This window comes from Antechinus flavipes, chromosome 2 (assembly GCF_016432865.1).
Source record: "Antechinus flavipes isolate AdamAnt ecotype Samford, QLD, Australia chromosome 2, AdamAnt_v2, whole genome shotgun sequence".
Lineage (NCBI taxonomy): Eukaryota > Metazoa > Chordata > Mammalia > Dasyuromorphia > Dasyuridae > Antechinus > Antechinus flavipes.
The window spans coordinates 580,411,945-580,436,222 of NC_067399.1; the positions used below are offsets into that span (position 1 = coordinate 580,411,945).

Here is a 24,278-nt window from a genome sequence, read left to right on the forward strand (position 1 = left end):
AAGTTCAAAGTGAGTTCTGCAGCAGCCTGAAGAATGGCTTTCTCAGTCTTGATTGGGTAGGCCTCGTGGGGGTGTGGTCCTGACTCAAATGCCTCTGATTGGGTGTGGCGAGAAGGCCTGAAGGACTGGGCATCCCAGAATTCGGGTCGCGGGTTGGAGACTGTCCGGATTTGCCAAGAGTTCTAGCCTCAGTCCCTCTTCCCACAATACCCTGCGGTCACAGTCGTCCCGGCGCAGTGCAACCGAACTTGCACTAACTCCACCTCCGTTCCAACCGCCCAAGTACAATTCCTCATTTTCTATTGGTGCTTTCCACTGCTACTCTGTAGCTGATCACTCCCGTTGGATATCTATCACCTATCCTTTTCCAGTTTCTTTTGTAATCCCACCTTCCCCGGAAAGGTTCCCATTCCTAAGGCCAACTCTCCTTCTTTGATTGGATGATCGGTGCCAGACCCGGCGGGGATTGGCTGTGTATACTACTAGACTCGCGCAGTTACCAGGCAGCGGCGTAGGTTGCGCCTGGTTACCACGTCAGTGAACTGACAGGGAAGGGAGCCGGTTCCTCCGCCCGTCCCGGGGCCTGAATCGTCACTGCAGCTGCTATCGCTGGCCCCATCCCACCCTTTTGCTCACCGACTCTTGTCTTTGGTCACCGATTCCCATTCCTTTTCCCTCCTTGTCGCAGAGTCGAGGGAACTGTTTGGGGTCTCCGCCGGCTCCCGGGCCGGACATGAATTGTGGCCGCCGGCCCTGGGACTAGGCCTCGCCATTTTGGATCCGGTGACAGGTCAGCGAGAGCTTTTCCCGGGAAAAGTCCCAGGGTCTCCAGGGCCAAGCCCCTATCGCACCTGGGAGCTAGGGAGGCACAAGGCACCGGTTGGGTGATGGGGAGAAAGAGGGGAATTATGGGAAGGAATTAGGAAGGCAATCGTGGGGGGCAAAGGTTAGCCTGTCAGTCCTGGGAAGGCCTATTTCAACTCTGAGTCCTCCGGCCACTTACAGATTCCTTGAAAGATGCTTGAATGTCTCCTCGGTACGTCCACTCAGCCCTAGGTCCTGTCAGCCCTTTACTAAGTCTTTGCCTCCAGGAAAGAGAGCCTGAGGCAGGGCCTACTCCTCTCCTGGCTCCTCACCAACTTTCAGAGGGTAGCCCCGAGATTCCCGAGTTCATGCAATAAACTGCCGGCCTTGGTGTGCAAGAGAAAGTAGAAGCTGTAGGATCTCCTTTCAGATAGAGAATGGAAACCATGAGATTGCATTGTTTTAAATAGCCTCAGAGTAGATTATTTTGCTGCTTTCATGTGGACAATTTTTTACTTTCTTAGTTTCCCTTTGGTTATTCATATTTCTTCCTGCCACTTGGTTGTTTGAGTAGTGAAGAAGTTTTAACTTCAGAAAAACTCCAAGAGTAATAGAAGGGTTTTCATTCTGGTGTTTGTAGCTGGTGATCCTCTGTTTAGTGAATGAAAGCAAGATGTAGAGAATTTGACAATTTAGACTTGTTGGGGCCAGGGCACAGGACAGTTGATAGAAGGAGGCCTTAGCCCCAGTGAACCAGGCACTGAGGATAGATAGAGTTCAAGTTGTGGTAAGAATTTGGACTGATGGGTTGCGGTTTATTTACAAAGTATATATCATATATATAATCATAAGTATAAGTGTAATCATCCCTATGGTGATAGTGGAAATGCGAATTTAATAAGTCTATTACTCTGTAGAAAGCCTTGAACAGGCCATGAAGAAATGTGCATTTATTAGCAAGGCATTGATCTAGATTCTGTGGGAATTACAGATATTTTTGCATCCCTCTGTCTTGGTTTTTATTCTGACCAGTTTGTGGTATTTCTTTATAAGAGCAGTACAAAACTTGAGAAAGTCTGTAGTAATAATATAACAGGATTTGGGTATGATCAAGAATTGCAACTTTGGCCAATAGAAGTACCAAATCATAATAAAAATATACTGTATACTGGAGGAAATGATCTCTGAGGTTTTGAAGAGATTGGAATCAGGCAGTGACAGATCACAGAATTGGCGAGGACCTTAGAAACCAGTTTATCCAACTGGTACTGAACAAGAAGTTCTACCCATTACTTTGACACCATTTATTTGAAGACCCTCCTTAAAGGGGAAATATCCTAAGCAAGGTTATTCAACTTTGAATAGGTCTTAATTGTTAATTATTTGTTTCTATGTAACTTATATCTTTTGCTTCTATATCTGCCCTCTGGCTCAAACGAACAAACCATTCCACTTACATGGGACAGTTCTTTAAATTCTTGAGGACATCTATCATATCCCTCATCCCACCCCAAAACTTTTCACCAAACTAAGCATTCTTAGCTTCTTCAACAGCTTTTCATATGGGAGGACTTTTGAGACTTCATTATCCTGATCATCCTTCAATTTATCAGTGGCCTTCCTAAAATATGGTGTATACCACTGAACATACATACAATCTGACTAAGGCAAGATAGAATAGAATTATCCCCTTCTTGGACTTAAAAATTCCATACTTATTATATTGTAGCCAAAGGTGGTTATCTTTTTTGGTTGTCATTTTAAGTCATTGCACTCACAGTCTGCTAAAACAAGTCAAATCTTTCTAAGAAAATTTAGCCATGTCTCCCTTTTGTATTTTGTGAAGTTAATTTTACATTTAATAATTAATTTAAATTTCATTTCATTTTTTTAGCCAGTTTTATGTTGTTCCCTGTCATGTTCTTTTTAGATTCTAATTCTGTTCATGTCTATCCCTCATATTCTCTATCCCTCTGAGTTTTGTGTCATCTTCATGTGTGATAATTACATACCTTTTCTCTAAATCATTATTGATTTTAAAAAGAGATTAAACAGCACAGGGCAAAGCATAGATCTCTGTGATACCTTCTTCCAAGGTGACATCTAACCATTGATGATTACTCTTTGTTTACTCATTCAATTAGTTTAGACTCTCTCTTACTGTACTTTTATTATTCCACATCTTTGCATATTGTCCACCAGAGTAAAGTGAGAGACTTTGTAAAATCTAGATAAACTAATATAGTGTTTGATCTACCAGTCTGGTAATCCTGTCAATGGAGAAAATGAGGTTAGTCTGGCATGACCTGTTCTTAATGAAGCTGTGTTGGCTCACTGTAATCACCACTTCCTTTTTTAGATGTTTACTACCCATCCCTTATGTGTTTTAGAATTTTGCCAGGAATTGAAGTCAAGGTCAATAGTTTACAATTCACAGATTCTACTGTTTTGTTTTTAGAAAATTGGAGCCTTATCTTTGGTCCTTTTCTGTTCTTCATAATCTTTCTCTTTTTAAAGTATACATTACATTTAACCTATTATTAACAAATTGCCCTATTTAATTATGTCACTTTATGAACTTTTTGTTTACTATGTTTTAAATGTTTTTCTGATCTTCTTTTCTATCACTATTTTCTAAGTTTTCTCAGCATAATCTTGGGTTATAGTTTATCAAGAACAACTAGGATTTCTCATATAGTCTTACTAATCTTGACTCTCAATTCCTAGTGGTAATTTTTGTTTTGTTCTTTCCTATTCGAAAATCATTATGTTTGTTAAAGAAAATGAAAACGGGGCAGTTAGTTAGTGTAGTGAATAGAATACCAGCCCTGAAGTCAGGAGGACCTGAGTTAAAATCTGACCTCAGACACTTAACACTGTCTATGTGACCTTAGGCAAGTCACTTAACCCCAATTGCCTCAGCCCTCCTCCCCCAAAGAAAAGAAAAGAAAATGAAAACAAATTAAAAGTTGAATAGTTCTCTTTTTTGTTATCTGTTATCATCACTCCATCTACCCTGAGCTACAGTTCAGTTTTCCTCACCAATCTCAGCTCTTTCTGACTTTTAGAAGTCACCATACTCTTTTTATAGGACTTTTGTACTCATTTTCCTTTACTTAGGGTTTTAAAAAAAATTAAGTTCTCTGGATTTCCACGTCAATTTCTTTAAACACAACTTCCTTATCCCTGTCATTGGAATTCTTTCTCTTTGTGTCTTTAAAATTTAATTCCTAAGATCCTTTCCTCTATCTTGGGAAGAGTTCTCTGTAGAATTTTAGTTCCAGGGATCTTATGTATCCTTTCTTTGAATCTTTTGAAATCTCTGTCCCAAAATACAGGGGACATTTGTTTTTACTCCCATTCTGAAATCAGTTTGAAGATAAAGCATTCCCCTAAAAAATTCCTATCATTTCTATCCCCAACAGTCAGTTTTTCTGTAGTATTGAATATTAGGTTCAGTATATCATTTTCTTCTCTTGGTTCTTCTATTTTTGAAAGATAACATCATTAAGTCAAGCCAAGAAATTATTAGCAGCTTTGCTAGAGTAGAGAGAATGGATCAGCAGTTATATCTTAATGGACCATAAAACTCCATACTACGGCTGGAACCAAATTAAAATGTAATTGGAAAATGTTTGGCAAAATAAAAAATAAAACATAGTGTTAATTTGTGGTTTTCCAAGTTAATATGTGGCCTACAGGGATCGTTTTTGATGATATGCTTTGATTAGTAGCTTTGATGCTACTAGCTTATAAAACTGAGGTCCCCTTCACCTACTGTATCATTTTTTTGTTGCCAGGACTGTAATCTTTTTTTGAACTTACCAAATTTTTTTTTCTGAATGACAGACCACCTGTCTGTACATTCTGAGAACAATATCTCTTTTTCTACCTCCATTGATTTTTTTTTTAATTAAAACTTTATTCATGTCTTTTTATCACTATACTTTCTTCTAATATCTGTTCCCCTTGCCCTCCTAGAACAAAGAGTATTTTTTAAAGACAGAAGAAAAAGAAGAGAATAAATCAGCATAGTGGATCTGAAAATACATGCTATGTGTAAACCTTTAAAGATCTCCTTAAAGGGATGGAATGGATGATTTTTTACTTAAATCTCTTCCTTTGAGTCATGCTTGTTTTTCATAGTTTTGCAATATATGCTGTGGATTTTTTTGGGGGTGGTGGTTTTTTCTCTATACTGTTATCATTATGTATATTGTTTTATTGGCTCTACTTAATTTGCTCTGCATGAGACCACCATTAATTTTTTTTAATTAAAATTTTTTTCAATTAGCTAAAATAGATTCTTCCCCCTCCCAGTTCATTTCCCAAACTCCAAATGAAAAAGAAAAAAAAGAAAAAAACAAAACTCCTATTACAAGCATGTATATCCAAGCAAGACAAATTAGCATTTGGCTATGTCAAAAAAAAGTAATTGTTTCATTTTGTATTCTTTGAATCTTTCATTTCTCTGTCAGGAAATTGGCATTACATTTCATCATTAAATCCTCTGAATTCACAATTGGTCATCACACTTATTAGCGTTACTAGTTTTTTCAAAGTAGTTTGTCCTTGTTTGCCATTGTTGCGATTGTATAAATTGTTCTGTTATTGCTCACATCACTTTTAATCTGTTTATACAAGTCTTTCCAGGTTTCCCTGAGGTGTTCTCCATAATTTACTTGTGTTTATATACTATAACTTGTATAAATGTTCCTTTATTGATGGGTTCCTCCTCAATTTCTAATTCTTTGACACTGCAAAAAAAGAGGTATAAATATTTTTGTGTCTCCTTAAAGTTCCATATTTCAAATTGTGAACCAGAAATCTATATAGTCATCTTCTTGCCCAGCAATGTCCAGCAACTAAGTCCAACTAGTTATTATAAAATAGGGAGCATAAAATTTATTAATTTAACAAGTAGGAAAATGGTTATAGGGAACAAATACTTAAATTTTAATTGCTCAACCTGAATATGGCCATTTTCTAAAGAGAGATTTAGATTTAACTAAATTGGAAAATGAAATGATAGCCTATTTTTTTTAGTCCATTAATTGAATGAATTTTTCTCACTTTTCTAGATTATAGCCTTGGTAAAATAGGTATGTGTTTCATAGTAGGCTATCTAGATTATTGAATGAATAGGATCAGTAAATGTAACTTTTTGATAATAGCACACCTTCTAGGTCTGGGCAGGATCTGTTGAAACTGTAGAAGCCTTTTCTTTTCTTTGAGAAAAAATTTCAAATAGGAATAGTTCAGTCCTTTAAAACAGGTGGAACTTGACTCTCCTCTAAGACCTTTGAAGTGCTAGCATGAAAGTAGACTGTATGTTTAGTTCTTGGTTAAAAGTGATGCTCCTTGTTACCCTTGGGTGCCTAGGTGTAGACAGAGTTTCTTTTGAATAGTTTGACATAGCAAAGGACAGCCATATTTAGTGGGCTTAAGGGCGATGAAAAGCCTCCAAAGAAAAAGCCTGGGAAGGAACAATTGGACAAATAGAAAGAGAAACAGAAGAGAGCATTGTCAGAAAAACCTAGAGAGGAAAGAATATCTAGTAGGAGATTCTTAGCAATGTTGCATGCTGAAGAAAGTTCAAGAAGGAAGAAGACTGAGGCCACTAAATTTGATAAGTTTGAAGAGTGTTGTATCAGTGGAATGATAAATTTGAAAGTTAGATTGCAAAGGTTTAGAAATGAATGGGAGGAGAGGAACTAGAGCCATTAAGGGTGGACAGCTGTCTCAAGGAACATAACTATGAAGGGGAAAAGAGTTATAGGGAAGCCAGCAGGAATTATTAAGTAAGGAAGGATTTTTTTTTAATGTCTAAGGAACTTGAACTTATTTATTGATAGAAAGAGTCCGTATATAAGCAATGATTTGGATGCAAGAGGGAGCTTAGGAATGATAATGGGGACAGTTTACTGGAGAATTTAGAAGGAAGGGAATAGGATCAAGGATGCATGTATAGGGGTTGGCTTTGGCAGAGAAGGACATTTTTTAAATTTTAGACGGGAATGTAGGAGAGAATGAGGAAAAGTGCATTAGTGATGTCTTATGAGGGAATATAGGAAAGCATTAGGCAAATTCTATCCATTGAGCCACATTGCTACCTCGGGCGTTGGATGATGGGAATATTTAAAGATTGGGTGTTGGCAAGTGTGATAGCCAATAAGTCTAGGAGGTAAGAGATTCTGATGTAGAATTAAGTTGGTTTACTCAAGCAAGGGGTCATTTTTTTTTTTCCAGTGAAATGTGAGGTCAGAATCTCAGTTGATGGAGTGGCAGAAACAAATACCATGCTAGGTTTAAGGAGAGATGAGTTTTAGAACAGTCTTTGTGGAAAGTGGAAGGGTGAATCAATTAAGATGAATAGAACATTTATCTTGAGGTTCCAATTGAGATTAGATAATATAAATTTGTATTTGACATAGTTATCATAGTATTGTGATTTCCAACCTTGTTCAGTAGTACAAGATTAGGAGTACAAGATTACATTACATTAGTAATGTAATTAGTACATTAGTAGCTAGCATTTATTCAGAGCCTTAAGATTTGCAAAGTGCTTTACATGTTATTTGATCCTCAGGCTAAACCTTTTAGATAAGTGCTATTGTCACTTTTATTTTACAGATGAGGAAACTGAAACTGAGAAGGGTTAAGTGGTAAAGTTTTGAAGCAGAGTTTGTTCTTAGGTTTTGTCTCAGGTGTTGAGTGGTGGGAGTATTTCAAGTTGGGTATTGAGAAGGCATGATAGACAATATATTGGTCCAGGAGGCAAGAGATTCTAATGTAGAATTGAGGGGGCCATGATAATGAAGGAAGGAGAGGATAGTAAAGTGCAAGATTATGACCTGGGAAAGGACAGGGGGATGGAGGAATAGAGTGGTAATCACAACAGGGTTAGGAGTTACAAAGTTTCAGGAAAGATGGAATGATAAAAGATTATGATCAGATAAAGGAATTTTGGAGTTCATGAACCAGGAATAGAATACTTGGGGGTAATGGGCAATATGAAGAATGTGACCATCTCTGTGTTTTTAGGAATTTAGAGTATTAGAAAGAACATTGATATGTATGTTGAAATCCTTTTTATTGAGGACTGGAGTGGAGAGAGCGGGGAGAGAGGGAAAGAAAGACAGTTGTCTATGTCTATATTTCAGGTTTCTTGGAATTGTCTTTCCAACTTACTGTCCCAAGTCTCTGTGTCTTTGTCTATGTCTATATCTTTACATTTGTGTGTTCCAAGTTCCCTTGAGTGGCTTTCTATCCTACTATCTCAGGGTGTGTGTATGTGAGAGAGAAAAAAAAAGAGAGAGAGAGAGTTGGGCAGGGGGGGAGAGGGGGCAGGAATTGTGAACCAAGCACTAAGCTCATTGAGCTAGGAAATGAATGTCATGGAAGTTGATAGATAACTATTAGGATGTGGATTGGGTGATATATTTAGGCATTGTGAATCTTAAAGGAGAGATCATTTAAAATGGGAGAGGGAATGTCTGGAAGTAGAAATGGGGTGCAAGGAGTATATATAGCAATATGGTAACATACTAATCACTGAGCAGTGAGTCCAGAGAGTGTCACTAGAGTCAGGTCTATTGAAAAGAGGCATCTGATTAGATTATTTGAAGTCCTTTCTTGAAGTTCAACCTCTTGGCAGCAGGTATTGATGTTATGTCTTGTGAGGCCCCAATAGACTTGTCTTATAAAAAGTTTTAGCTAACACATAGATGTATAGGAAGCTAGACAAGAGAATGAGTAGAAGGTCCTATGGGACATGAAATAGAAGAGGTCTTGTCCCTAGAGGGCAGCTGAGTACTAGAGATGGTCTTGGGGCAGAATTCCATTAAAGCTGGGGAGATGACAGAGACTAGACCATTTTTCCCCCATGCCCATTATCCTGGGGCAAGATCTTAACTAGAAATTGACATAGTTTGCAATTCTGATAATTGTTCTTATTCTTTGACCACTTATGCATTCATTGGAACATAATTTTTAGTGTTGTATACTTAAAACTTCACTAAAATTTTTGGAACACTGTATATTTGTGTTAGTACCTTATTTATTTTGAATAAATACAAATTACAATTGGAAATATTTGTAAAGATTTTCCAAGTCAAAGTGTTGCTTTTTCCATTCTAGTTGCATTGAATTTGTCTGTGCAGAAGTTTAAAAAATTTTTTTTTGGTAATCAGAATTATTCATTTTATATTTTGTGACAGCCTCCATCTAGTATTTGGATAATATTTCTCCTTTAGTTGTAAGTACCTTATCTGATTTTCTTCAAATATTGTTATGATACATTTATAGTATTTAGGGTCCATTTTGAATTTAATGTATAATATATGATGAAATCTGGGAATTTTTTAAGTCTTGAGTCTTCAAAACTGCTTTGGGCAGTCCAGAAAAAAGCTACTCAGCCATATCCTAGCTATTCAATTCTATAGACCTAGCCACTTCCCCCACCCAGTCAGTCAATCATTTAACTTGAACAATTCATGTTTTTGTGAATATTTGTCTAAATTAGCTTGTCAGTTTTATTGGCAAATACTTGGGCAAAATAATTTTTAGTAACTTATTTCTTCATTGGTTGCAAATTCACCTTTTTCGTTTTTAATACAAGTAATTTGATTTTATTTTTAAAAATTAAGTTAGCTAATGGCTGGTCTTTTCTATTTTTTGTTTTCTAAAAACCAACTCCCAATTTTATTAATTCATTGCTTTTTTGTTCATCTTTTCTTTCATTTTTCAGAATTTATTTGATGTTTATTTTGTTGGCTTTCCAGTTTTTTAAAAATCTCTTTTTCTCTTTTATTGATGAAAGTGTGTAGAGATAACATTTTTCATATAGTGACTGCTTTAGCTACATGTCCAAAATTTTGCTGTCTTGTCTCATTGTTATTTTCTTTAATAAAATATGGATTGGTTCTATGATTTGTCCTTTCTTCCACCTATTCTTTAGGATTTTGATTTATTCACCAATAGGTTTTTAATTGTTTCTTCAGTAGCCTTTTGTTGAACATGTTTTTTATTGTGATCTGTAAAAGTTGAACTTAATATTTCTATTTTTTTTGCATTTTAAGTTTTTTTATTTCCTAATATGTGGTCTGTTTTTTTTTGAAGGTACCATGTACTTTCTGAGAACTGAGAAATTTGGGTGTCTCCTTTTGTTTGTTCCTATTGAGTAATCTCTAGAGGTACTTTGTCTAACTTTTCTAAAATTTTATTCAGGTTCCTCACTTCTTTTTTATTTTATTTTATGGTGGTGAAGTGGATAAAGCTCTTGTTCTATAGTCAGGAAAAACTAAATTCAAATTGGGCCTCATACATTCACTAACTGTGTGAACTTTTGGCAAGTCACTTCACCTGTTTGCCTCCATTTTGTTATATGTAAAATGGAAATAATAGGAATAATATTTCCTAGGATTGTTGTAAGGATCAAATGAGATAATAATTGTAAAGTGCTTAGCACAATGCCTAGCAAGTTCTGTGTAGATGTTTAACTAGATCAGAAAGATGTAAACTCCAGTTCTCAATTATTATAATTGTATTCTTTATTTCTCTCTAGAACTCATTTAACTTTAAGTATTTGATGCTGTGCCCCTTGATGCATATATTTAGTATTGATATTAATTAATAATTGAAATTAATTTTTGATAATAATTGTTTTTCAGTAAAATGGTTTTCTCTTTATCTTTTTAAATTAAATCTATTTTTGCTGTTGTTTACTTCAGATAAAAGATAATATATTTTGCATTTGCTCTTTATCTTAATTTTGTGAGTATCTTTCTATTTCAAGTGTGTTTCTTGTAAATAGCATATTGTCTGATTCTACTTTTTAATCCATTCTGCTCTTTTCCTTTTTTATGGGTGAGTTCATCCCATTCACATTTCATTTTTATGATTGCTCATTTGTATTTCTCTTTATTCTCTTATTATTTTCCTTCTCTTTCTTTCCTCTTTCTTCTTTATAAAGAAGTTGGTTGTGTGGGAGGAGTGAGCACAGCACTAGTATTCTGGATTTGGTATAAACTGCTTCTCTTCCCTTGCCTTTCTTTCCCTCATCCAGGGGGGATGGGGAATAACATTTTTTTCTTTTAAATGCCTCTTCAAAATCCACCCTAGTTAGAGTTCATTTTGCTTGATACTAAACCATTCTTAATCTAGCCTCCTTCATATTTCCCTCTTTCCCCTTTCTCTCCTGTTTCCCTAGTGAGTGAAATGTATTTCTATACCTAACTGTATGTATTCTTCCTTCCTTTAATCAGTTCAGATTAAGATTTAAGTGTTGCCCACTCATTCTTTTATTTTAGAAGACTTCTACTTCTGCATCCCAATTATCGGTGATAATTTTTCCCATCCTTACTCTTTCTTTCTTCCTATAATAGAGTCTTCTCTTCCCTTTCCACTTGTCATCAAGAAACAGAATTAGACTTAGTTTTTCTGTCTGATTAGATTCCTTCCATGACTTTTAATGATAATAGAGTTCAGAGGGGACACATGTATCATGTTACTGTTTTAGAATGAAAACATATTAGTTTTGTTTATTCCCTTATGATGGTTATTCATGTTTATCTTTTTAATCTTTTGTTTTTGACTCAATGTTTATATTTGAGTTCCCCCATCATGAATGCTTAGAAGTTCTTTATTTAATTAAAGACTCCCTCCCCTTTGTTTTTCTTCTGTAGAATTGTACTTGGATTCCTTGGATGACATTCCTAGTTGTAAACCTCTATTTTTTTTCCTTCTGGAATATCATATTCTAAACTTTTCCCTCATTTATAGTGATGATTGCTAAATCTTGTATAATATTGACTTTGGCTCTTCAGTACTTAAATTCTTTCTTTACCTTTTGCAACATTTTTTCTTTGACCTTGACACTGGATTTTGACTGTATTATTCATAGGAGTTTTCATTTTGGGGCTTTTTTTAAAGAAAATGATCAGTTCATTTTTTCTAATTCTATTTTGTCTTCTGGTTCTAAGGGACCTAAATAGTTTTGTTTTAAGATTTCTTGAAATATGATTTTTAGGCTCTTTTTTTTGTTCATGACTTTCAAATAGTCTATTGATTCCTAAATTGTCTCTAATTTCCAGATTAATTGTTTTGGCTAAGACATATCTTATGTTTTCCTCTTTTTTTTCCCCCTAGTCTTTTGATTTTGCTTTAATATTGTGTCATGAAGTAATTGACTTCCATGTAGTCCATTTTCAATTTTCAGGGAGTTTGTTACATGGGCAAGGTTTTGTATTTCTTGTATAAGCTGTAAATTCTCTTTCTTCCATAATTTTCATTTCTTTTCCAATTTTTTTCTCCTATTCTTTCCTTGCACTCATAAAACATTTAAAAACTTTTCATCTCTACTAAGATTTGTTGAATTTGTACATAAACTGTATTTTTCTTTGACTTTATAAATATTTTGGGGTCATCTTCTTTTTCTGGAGTTATGTCCTGAGTTTCTCTGCCACAGTAATAGCTTTTTATTGTGGGATTCTTTTTTTATTTGTTCATTTTTCCAGCCTACTTCCTGACTTTGTACTCATTATTAGGGTTGGACTTTGTACTTCGAGATGGAAAGTCTGGACTAATCATGTTGCCACTTTCTTGGACTGTTGAATGTTGTGTTATTCCAAGATTTTATTTACAGCTTAGGCAGGTAAACCACAAGTTTTCAGTGCTCTTTTCCAGGGTAAAGTCTGATTGTTGTCTCCCTGGTCTGATCTCTGCAAGTTTCTGACTTAAGTTTAGATCTGATCCATAGTCGACTTTTGCTGGATTTAGTCACTATCAACCAGCTGGAAAATATTGCTGGTTCAGAATGACACAATCGTAGTCCCTTTGGTCTGTTTTTGGGATCCAACCATGCTTTTGTTGCTTCCTTTTAAATCTACTCTTTTCTATATCATATCATATCATATCATATCATATCATATCATATCATATCATATCATCTATCTATCTATCTATCTATCTGGACCTACAAAATGCCACCCGTGGATGCAGGTATCTTTCATCAGTCAAAACTCCAGCTTGAACTCTTGTCTTTGAGATAGCTCTGTAAAAAGCACTAGGGAGAGATACAAAAGGAAGTGATGACAGAAGCACTGTTTTCAAGTAATTAAGATCCTAACAGGGAAGTGTATACAAAATAAACATTTTCAAGAGTATTGACCAAAAAGCTGTATACAGTCATGGGAGAGAAAGCAAAAAAATATAGAGACACAAATAAATAATTGAAAACTGATGATATGAAATCAGTCAACAGAGTTTTGTAAAGCATTTCCTATGTGCTGAATGCTTGAAGAAATAACCTATGGAAGGAGAAAAAAAATTATCTATAGAAGAAATGCTCTGTAGAACATGGAAATGCTTTGTAAAAGGAATGAGGAAAGATAAGTGATGGACATTAACTGATTAAGAAGAAGAAGGTGAAGGGACAATTTTGAGGCTCTTATAACTAAGATTAATGCTTAATTCTTAGGTGAGGAAAACAACAATATGCATAAAATGCAGAAGTGATAGGTATAAGAATGATCAGTCTACAGAGATTTTGGGGTGAAGATTTTCTCTGAAAAATTTTTTTAAACAGAGCTTGAGTACCAAATTTGTAGCTTGGCAAGGTGGAGAAAGACACCAATTTTTCTTTGGTCTGTTGTTTTTTTTTTTCCTCTTCCTTTTCTGATAGGTAACATGACATACTTTCTGTCTTTATACAAAACAATCACTGGAATTATGGTACCTATAATATTTAAGTTTAATTTTTTATTGATTTCTTTTTTTTATATTTCCTTTATTTCTGAACATATTTATTCCTTTACCCTCTTCTGCCAATTTAGCAATCCCTTTTATTTATTTATTTATTTTTTTTTAATTTAATTTTATTTAATAATAACTTTGTATTGACAGAATCCATGCCAGGATAATTTTTACACAGCATTATCCCTTGCAATCACTTATGTTTCGTTTTTTCCCCTCCCTCCCTCTTCCCCCCCCCCCCCAGATGGCAAGCAGTCCCATATATGTTAAATATGTTGCAGTATATCCTAGATACAATACACATTTGCAGAACCGAACAGTTCTCCCGCTGCACAGGGAGAATTGGATTCAGAAGGTAAAAATAACTCAGGAAGAAAATCAAAAATCAAATAGTTCACATTCATTTCCCAGTATTCCTTCTTTGGATGTAGCTGTTTCTGTCCATCATTTATCCAATGAAACTCAGTTAAGTCTCTTTGTCAGAGAAATCCATTTCCATCAGAATACATCCTCATACAATATCGTTGTCGAAGTGTATAATGATCTCCTGGTTCTGCTCATCTCACTTAGCATCAGTCCATGTAGGTCTCTCCAAGGCTCTCTGTATTCATCCTGCTGGTCATTCCTTACAGAGCAATAATATTCCATAACATTCATATACCACAATTTACCCAGCCATTCTCCAATTGATGGGCATCCATTCATTTTCCAGTTTCTAGCCACTACAAACAGGGCTGCTACAAACATTTTGGCACATACAGGTCCCTTTCCCTTTTTTAGTATCTCTTTGGGGTATAAGCCCAATAGAAACACTGCTGGATCAAAGGGTAAGCTCAGTTTGATAACTTTTTGGGCATAATTCCAGATTGCTCTCCAGGATGGCTGGATTCGTTCACAACTCCACCAACAATGCATCAGTGTCCCCGTTTTCCCGCATCCCCTCCAACATTCATCATTATTTTTTCCTGTCATCTTAGCCAATCTGACAGGTGTGTAATGATATCTCAGAGTTGTCTTAATTTGCATTTCTCTGATCAATAGTGATTTGGAACACTCTTTCATGTGAGTGGTAATAGTTTCAATTTCTTCATCTGAAAATTGTCTGTTCATATCCTTTGACCATTTATCAATTGGAGAATGGCTTGATTTTTTTATAAATTTGAGTCAGTTCTCTATATATTTTGGAAATGAGGCCTTTATCAGAACCTTTAATTGTAAAGATGTTTTCCCAGTTTGTTGCTTCCCTACTAATCTTGTTTGCATTCCCTACTAAACTAATTCTTCTGTTTGTACAAAGGCTTTTTAATTTGATATAATCAAAATTTTCTATTTTGTGATCAGTAATGGTCTCTAGTTCATCTTTGGTCACAAATTTCTTTCTCCTCCACAAGTCTGAGAGATAAACTATCCTATGTTCCTCTAATTTATTTATAATCTCGTTCTTTATGCCTAGGTCATGGACCCATTTTGATCTTATCTTGGTATGTGGTGTTAAGTGTGGGTCCTTGCCTAATTTCTGCCATACTAATTTCCAGTTATCCCAGCAGTTTTTATCAAATAATGAAATCTTACCCCAAAATTTAGAATCTTTGGGTTTGTCAAACACTAGATTGCTATAGTTGACTATTCTGTCTTGTGAACCTAACCTTTTCCACTGATCAACTAATCTATTTCTAAGATACCAAATGGTTTTGGTGACTGCTGCTTTATAATATAATTTTAGATCAGGTACAGCTAGACCACCTTCATTTGATTTTTTTTTTCATTAATTCCCTTGAGATTCTCGACTTTTTATTGTTCCATATGAATTTTGTTGTTATTTTTTCTAAATCATTAAAATATTTTCTTGGAAGTCTGATTGGTATAGCACTAAATAAATAGATTAGTTTAGGGAATATTGTCATCTTTATTATATTCGCTCGGCCTATCCAAGAGCACTTAATATTTTTCCAATTATTTAAGTCTGACTTTATTTGTGTGAAAACTTTTTTGTAATTTTGCTCATATAATTCCTGACTTTCCTTTGGTAGGTAGATTCCCAAATATTTTATGCTATCAACAGTTATTTTGAATGGAATTTCTCTTTGTATCTCTTGCTCTTGGATTTTGTTGGTGGTGTATAAGAATGCTGAGGATTTATGGGGATTTATTTTGTATCCTGCTACTTTGCTAAAATTATGAATTATTTCTAATAGCTTTTTAGTAGAATCTCTGGGGTTTTCTAGGTATACTATCATATCATTTGCAAAGAGTGATAGTTTGGTTTCCTCATTGCCTACTCTAATTCCTTTAATCTCTTTCTCGACTCTTATTGCGGAGGCTAGTGTTTCTAATACAATATTGTATAATAATGGTGATAGTGGGCAACCTTGTTTCACTCCAGATCTTACTGGGAAAGGTTCCAGTTTTTCCCCATTGCAGATGATGCTTACTGAAGGTTTAAAATATATGCCCCTAGCTATTTTAAGGAAAAGTCCTTTTATTCCTATGCTCTCAAGTGTTTTTATTAGGAATGGCTGTTGGATTTTATCAAATGCTTTTTCTGCATCTATTGAGATGATCATATGGTTTTTGTTTGGTTGGTTGTTGATATAGTCAATTATGTTAATAGTTTTCCTAATATTGAACCAGCCCTGCATTCCTGGTATAAATCCTACTTGGTCATAGTGTATTATCCTGGGGATGATTTTCTGTAATCTTTTTGCTAATATTTTATTTAAGATTTTAGCATCAATATTCATTAAGGAGATTGGTCTATAATTTTCTTTCTCTGTTTTCAGCCTACCTGGTTTAGGTATCAGTACCATATCTGTGTCATAAAAGGAGTTTGGTAGGACTCCTTCAATCCCTACTTCTTCAAATAGTTTATTTAGCATTGGAGTTAATTGATCTTTAAATGTTTGATAGAATTCAGATGTAAATCCATCTGGTCCTGGGGTTTTTTTCTTAGGGAGTTGATTGATAGTTTGTTCTATTTCTTTTTCTGAGATAGGAGTGTTTAGGATATTTACTTCTTCCTCTGTTAGTTTAGGCAAGTTATGTTTTTGGAGGTATTCTTCTATTTCATTTAAGTTGTCGAATTTATTGGCGTAAAGTTGGGCAAAGTAACTCCTAATTATTGCTCTAATTTCCTCTTCGTTAGTGGTGAGTTCTCCCTTTTCATTTTTAAGACTAACAATTTGATTTTCCTCTTTCCTTTTTTTAATCAGATTTACTAAGGGTTTGTCTATTTTGTTGGTTTTTTCATAGAACCAACTCTTAGTTTTATTAATTAATTCAATAGTTTTTTTACTTTCAATTTTATTGATCTCTCCTTTTATTTTTTGAATTTCAAGTTTAGTGTTTGATTGGGGGTTTTTAATTTGTTCCTTTTCTAGCATTTTTAGTTAGCAATCCCTTTTAGTATGCAAAGGAAAAATAAACCATTTAGCAAAACTAAGCAGTATATCAACTGAGTCTGAGAATATCTGCATTTTTCCACATCTATCATAGTCCACCTTCCTTCAATGAAAGGAGAAAGGCATATCGTCTTATCTCTTCTTTAGAACTAGTCTTGGCCATTATAATTACATAGTGTTCAGCATTGTGGAGGCTTTTTTTGTTGTTCTTTGTGTTCTTATTACTTACATTGTTGTAGCCATCATATATATATATAGTTTTCCTAGTTCTACTTGCTTATTTTTGTATTACTTCATATATCTTATGTATCATGTATCATAATTATTTTGCTCTGATTCTTCATTTTCATTATTACTTTTAGTACAGTAATATTCCATTTGTTCTCAGTTAGCACATATCCACTTTGTTACCAAAAAATTCTGCTATAAACATTTCCTTATCTTTAGGGTTGAATCACTATCTCACCAGATAATTTTGCCTTTTCCAACAAAACTACTTTGTATTTATTTTGTGTATGCTTTTATGGGTGCAACTTGTCTTCCCCCAATAGAATGTAAGCTCCTTGAAGGTACGGACTATTTCAATTTTATCTTTATTCCTGCTTAATAATAAGCACTTGATAAATGCTTGTTGCTTAATTGATTTGATTCATCTTTGGGAGGGATACATTATTTTAAACATTTATAATTTCATAAATTTGAGTAATTCTTCCAGTAGCACATATTTTAACCCCTTTATAACCTTAATAGACAGTTTTTGTGATTTGTGCCCCCCAAAAAAGTCATTATCAGGTCTTCAATTATGGGGTGATTAGCCTCTGCAAAATTAGTTGTACTAGTCCTTGGATAATATATTCATATATTTTACATATACCCCCCCACCCTCTTTCCCTTTTTCCTTCATCTCTTCCCTTCCTTCCTCCTTCCTTCTTTTTTTCCCTTCCTTCCTTCTTCCCTTCCTTTTTCCTTCCTTTCCTTCTTTCCTTCCTTCCTATAGACCTGAAACTTGTTTTCTTTCTTAAGAGTGGCAGTCATTGAAGGAGCCATTCTTCTTTGTAGCTGTCCACATCTTTCCTCCTTGGAAGGAGAGAATATGAGAATTTTAGAGTGGCAGTCAAGGTTAGGGACAAATCAGTCTTTATCCTGCATTGAAGAGGAAAAGGAGTCAAGATACTGGATTCTCTCTGTTCTCATCTAGCATAGGAGAGGAGTTTGAGCAAGAATTCAGACACTAATTATTTTCAAACAGACATGATAGAGATTCAGGGTATGGTAAGGGCAGTTCAGGAAAAGCCTAAATCAAAATCTCAGTTCTCTATTGTGTGGGGAAAGGGGAAGAGAGGTATAATATAGGAGTTGGGCTTCATCTGTCCTCAGCTAGTAGAGAAGGGGTAAAACAAAATCTAGATATTAACTACTTTCAAATAGATATCATAAGGATTGTAGGGATCTGGTGAATATTGATTAGGGAAGACATCGGTCCAAGGCTCTGTTCTTGGATTCAGCAGGGTGAAGTCCAAGGATACTGGCCCCGCTCTGCTCATTTCCATGATTCCAGAAGTTATTTCAGGTTCCAAGTGTTAAGGAGAAATGATGCCTATTCTAGTATTAGGTACTTTGAATCAGATCTCATAGGGTTATCTGTGGAAATATCAGTGTCTAGATGGGAACAACCATTGTCCTTTATGGGCCTTTGGCAGTTCTGTCAATTCTGAGCTTCTAGTTGAGAAGATAACTGGTGCCTGCTTTTGGCCCAGGGTGATGTGGCTTCCTCCACTGGCCTTTGTGCTGCCTGAGGGGCTCATGTAACAAATGACATACTCCAGATAGGCAGATGCTCCTCAGATCTCCTCATACATTTCTGTCTCCAGTAGTGCTTGAATGAGTTTTGCTATGGCCATGCTACCTGAGGGGCTAGTGGAGATTGGGAAGGAAGAAGGGGTAGCTCCCAGGGGGCTAGCAGACCCTGAATCTTGTTCTCTGCCTCTTTTTGTCCTAGCAGTCTACTGCCCTGCTTTGTTCCCAAATATTTTTGATAACAGCATTATATATAAAATAGGGAATTAATTAAGATAAATAAATAGTCATGCTTCAATAGTCAAAGTATATAAACAAATAATTCTCCAAAAATTTGCAAATTATTAATACCTATGAAAGATTATCATAGTTTACTTGAAAAGGGAGTAATATTAAATAAGGCTGGAAAGGTAGTTTAGAACTAGATTGTGGTAGATATTAAATGGCCAGACTAAGAATTTGTATTTTATTTTTAGTTCTATGTGGTGTTCTTTTTCTTTTATATATAATATATGAGGGTTCTCTCTGGGAGCAGGTTTCTTGGGGAACTTTTTCTGGAGGCAGCCTTAGTTTCAGTTCAAAGTAATAATCACTTCAAATGCAGCCAGCTGGTAAAATCCAAACATTTATTTTCTTCTTCCGAGTCTTATCTCTTTCCTTGGGCCCTGTTAGCTTTTTTAGAGGCCTCTCTCTCTCCTTGGTTCCAAGAGCTCTTGTAGTTTGTCTTTTAGTTCATCCAGCTTCTGCCTCTAGCTCAAATCTGACTCGTGGCTTCTCTGTCTCCAAATGATGCTCTCACTCTGTCTATCTTCTGAACTGACTGACTTCACTAACTCAGCTCCTTTTTATGCTCTTTTAGAGGTGTGAACTCAAAGATTGACTCCTCCGAGAGTGGGATTATGGGTTTCTGACTTGTGAATCTCATACTGTATTAACTTGTGAATCTCCCCAAAGTGTGAACTCCAATGAGTACATTAGTGAGCTAGAGAATTTGCTAAGTACCATGATATATTAGACAACTGACATTACTTTGTAAGGATTCTAACAGTTCTATTTAAAAAATATTTGCTAAATGCTTGTTACAGAAGGGCCTTTATTCTAGGTGCTGAGAATACCAAGAGGAAATAAAAATAAAAACTTTTTTTCTTTAAGGATTTTCTAGGGGAGATGGAATCAATAGATAAATCAGTCCGGTATAATTTAAGAACAGGAAAAACACAACTATTGGGGATCAGGAAAGGTTTTTGAGCAGGAAGTAGTACCTGAGCTAAAGATTCAAAGATGATGGCCTAAAGAATACTTCCGCACCACTGAGAACACCATATGGAAGTCAGATTGTAAGGAAATTTAGGTTTTCTTAGTGTGCAATTCAGGACATCACTTCTCTCAGCCTCAGTTTCCTTTTTTCTAGAATGGAGATTATTAATATAATAGCGTTAGCATTTTCCCCTCAGTAGTACAAGTAGAAATCCTGCTCTGGAGATAACTTGCTGCTTATAAATGAGGCTCCTTTCAGTCCATTCAATGCAGTTCTTGGTTCCCTTCACTTTGCTATAGGTATACTGGATTTTCAAGTCTTAAGAGAGCTGTATTACTCTGTATCTGTAATCATAGAATGCCAATGTGTTAGAGCTAAGAAGTATCTTAGAGGTTGTGTTGAAGTTCAGCCTTTTCATTTGTGTCAGATGATTAAACAAAGTGACATATAAGGAAGGTATTTACCTTAAGGTCAGCTGGTTAGTAGCAGAACTGGGACCAGGACTTGGGTCTTTTGGCTCTAAGGTCAGTATTCTTTCTATTCTATGACAATATAGATACTTTAAAAAAATGGAAATAAACTCAGTTTCATCATGAAGGACACTCACTTTCCTAATGATCTCTCTAGACTTCTCATTATTTGAGGAAGGACAAAGAGGAATAGTGAGAAAGTTGGAACATTGTCTTTAACAAACCAACATTACTTGTTGTTCTCACAGACATAAAGGCCTCACCAAGTTGTCCATTGAGACTCATTACTTTATGTCCAGAAACAAATGTATCTACTGGAAATTGGCCTTAGGTATATAAATGTCCTATGGGAAACACTTTCTGTTAATACCTGCTGGCTTACAGTGAATCGCTTGAGCTGGGGAGATCTAAGCTGCAATAGGGCTAAAGCTGATTCGATACCTGCATTAAGTCTTGTACCAATATGAAGAATCTTTGGGAGCTGCCTAAAGAGGGGTTACCTCTTTAGAAAATGGAGCAGATCCGTGCTTCTGCCTTTACTCAATAGAAGGGATTTAGCCTGTGAGGGGCTAGTGCTGGACTTCTAGGCTGGGCAAAATATTGAGACCCAATTTCAAAAAACAACCAAAAAAAACTTATTGGCTTAATCTCAGCTTCTGCGATTTTTCAGAAGGAAACAAAATGATTGTGGTCATTAGAAGCAATTAATTTCAATTTGAAAAGGCATTTAATAAGGTGTTTAATAAATATTTGGTATTTAGTAAATATTTGGTGAATTGAATGAAATGTTTATCCCAATTTTAATAATATTAACTCCTGCTTTCCCTATGGGCATGAACTGATGCTTTCCTCATATGATTGGTTGCTCAAGGGACAGGCTAGGAGCAGCCATGCATTAATCAGCTTTCCCTCTTCACTTTTCTTGGCAGGTTTGCCAGAATGGTGGATAAGAGTATTTACATCATCCAAGGGGAGATTAACATTGTGGTAGGAGCCATCAAACGGAATGCCAGATGGAGCACTCACACCCCTGTGGTAAGGAAGGGAACTGGATAGAATTCCAAACTGTGTTGGTTTAATTTGCTAATTTGCCTTAAGGTATTACTAAGCATTTTCTTACAATTAATAAATGTTTGGTGAATTACACTAGTTTCTTCTAGTTGGATTTCCAATAATTGATGAAATATACTTTGTTATATTTTTATAATATATATATTTCTGAAAGTGCTTTCATATACATCATCTCATTGGTTCCTCTCAGCAATCACGTGAAGTAGACAAGTATTATTTCAGCATTCTATAGGCGAGGAACATCAGGCTTAGTGAGTTTAAGTGTATTTTCCACTTCTAGGTGATTCCATTTCTGGAATCTACTCTATGACTACTGAGCCAGCATTAGAATTTAGTATTTATTTTTCCAGAATTCAGGATTTCCCTCTGCATTCTCCCAGGAATCTTTCAATTTCCTTTTAACGAAAATACATGTTTTGTTTTTTTTTTAAACTCATGTTATAAAAGATTTCCCGATTCTTACTGATTTTTCTGGTTTTTCAATCCTCAAATAATCACACTTTTAAGTATATGTACTAATAAATGTACTATGTACTAACTAAATATGTAATAACTAAGGATTTGAACTCCTGTCACTCTTTCTTTTTCTCTGCATTTTCTTACCTTATTGTCTCTGACAGATCTGTAGGTGGCAAGGCCAAGAAAGCATTCTGAGCTCTTGAGTTTTGTTGACTTTAGTACACTCTTCCTTTAGACTTAGCCTGTCAGCCTCTAATGTCCACTGAATTGGTCATCTCAGTGTCCTGTATTATGTAGACTAGACTCTGGGAAAAACTCCTTTTGGCTCTACTTTACACTGGAATCATTTTGGAAAGTTTTGTTTAAAGAACTGAGGCTTAGTGAACAATTTTCTCTGAAGAATGGTATATATCTTGTTATAAGAATACTTGTTAATGTGAAAATTTTACAAAATGGATAAAGTAGGGGGTGAATATTTATATCATGGAAACATTTTTCATTTTGCAATAAGGATTTGCCAAAGGATTCCTTTAAAAGGTAAGTGCTCTTGGTATATCCTTCAAGTAAAGTTTGACTTAATACAAATTTGAATTACACAAAATTTTCTATCTCTTACATAAAGTAAAATATCTGTATTACTTCTGCTTTTCACAATGTTAGTTAGAATACTGCCAAATTATGGAAGGTTCTTTTATTTCTTACAGACTTCACTTCCCCAAAACATTTTTTCCCCAAATGCTTCAAAAAGTTGCGTGTTTATACACATTTCAGACTATTGATTGGGAACCCTTTATGGCACCCATGAGTAGTCGTGGAAGACCTGACTCATTTTGCCATTCTTGTTAACTGTATCTTAAGCTGCCAAATTCACCTAAAGGAGCTTGACTGATTAAATGCCTGGTGATTTGTCTGGAAATGAAAATTGTCTACAAGTGTTCATTTATGCAGTATGTCTTTGTGCTGAAACCTTTTGTTTGCAGATTTCTTTTCCCCTCTAGAAACTTACTGTCAAATCTTGTTAAAGCTAAAATCTTGACTATCTGTAAAGCAACCCTACAAAGAAACTAAGCCAGTTCCAGTCTGATGAATAAACTTTTGTTTAAAAAAAAGGTGGAACTTTTATTTATTCAGAGAAACTATTTAATTCATGGCACATTTGAAGGTTTCTAAACTTGCTGTAACACCCTTTGGAGACTAGAGTGGGGAAAACAGATTGCATGTAGGGAAATTATTAAAATGTAATGTAATGTTGAATGTGTATGTTTAACAATTGTCATGAAAAAGAAAAAAGATAGAAGAGGACAAATATGTAGGAACCATATAGACAACCAAGAGGATAAATATGTAGTGACCAGCAACTATAATGACTCTTGATATGGGCAGAGTTCAGATTAAGAGCCACAGATTTATTATGCTTTGGTCAAGTTCTATACTGGATTTTAAGTTAGGAGGATGGAAATAAATACATTTATTGACAGGAAGAGGGTCAGGAGACATAAGATTTATGGGCAGCAGCAACCCATAGATGATAAAGGAAAAGCGTTTGAGCAGAAAATAGATTTCTGTAATAGAGAGTCACTGTCATACATGGGGAGTCTGTAGTAAGTTAATTGGTATTCTGCATTATGACCTCAAAAACTTTGGTTTGCATTTGAATCATGGTGATTAGTAATAGTCACATTTTGTTTTAGAAAAGGTAGTATGTTATGTAGTGAAACAAGTATTGGACTTAGAGTGAGAAGGCCTATATTTTAAACCTGGTTCTTGTACTTACTAGCATTGTCACCCTAGAGAAATCACTTAAAATCTTTGAGCCTCAGTTTCCTCATATGTAGAATGTGAATAATACTTACTTTACCTATTTCACAGTGCTATTGTGAGGTTCAAATGAGATAATATAAGTGAAAATGTTGTGTAAACTATGAAGTACACTCAAAGGTAAGGGATGATAATCATAATTATTAAGAAAATATTGATATGCCTTCATTTGTTGGTTAAGAACCACAGTACCAGCAGCCTGATTAAGTTTTTAAGGCCCTAAATGACTTCCTTTTAATGTGAAAGACTTAGTTACTTTGCTTAATATCTAGCATATAGCCCAGGAATGATTTACTCTTTTATCTAGATTTTAACCAGTAGTTCTATAATTACACTATTCAATTATTATTTATTGTTTATTATTGTTTAAATTTATGCCTGGATGTTCCAAGGCCTGATAGCATAGTGTCTATCTGTGAGAAGAGATGACTTTTACTATATGAGAGGCAA

The 24,278-nt window shown here is 35.2% G+C and overlaps 1 protein-coding gene across 4 annotated transcripts in view; it reads left to right on the forward strand.

Annotated features, from left to right (window-relative positions):
• The first annotated feature begins 539 nt into the window (after positions 1–539).
• Positions 540–24,278, forward strand: part of GBF1 (golgi brefeldin A resistant guanine nucleotide exchange factor 1) — a 127,106-nt gene continuing 103,367 nt past the window's right edge. For all 4 annotated transcript variants that reach the window (XM_051981277.1, XM_051981274.1, XM_051981275.1 and 1 more), the window contains exons 1-2: positions 540–790; positions 21,410–21,515. In XM_051981277.1, coding sequence (XP_051837237.1) covers positions 21,420–21,515 — 96 coding nt within the window. In that variant the 5' untranslated portion in view covers positions 540–790; positions 21,410–21,419. The remainder of the gene's footprint in view (positions 791–21,409; positions 21,516–24,278) is intronic.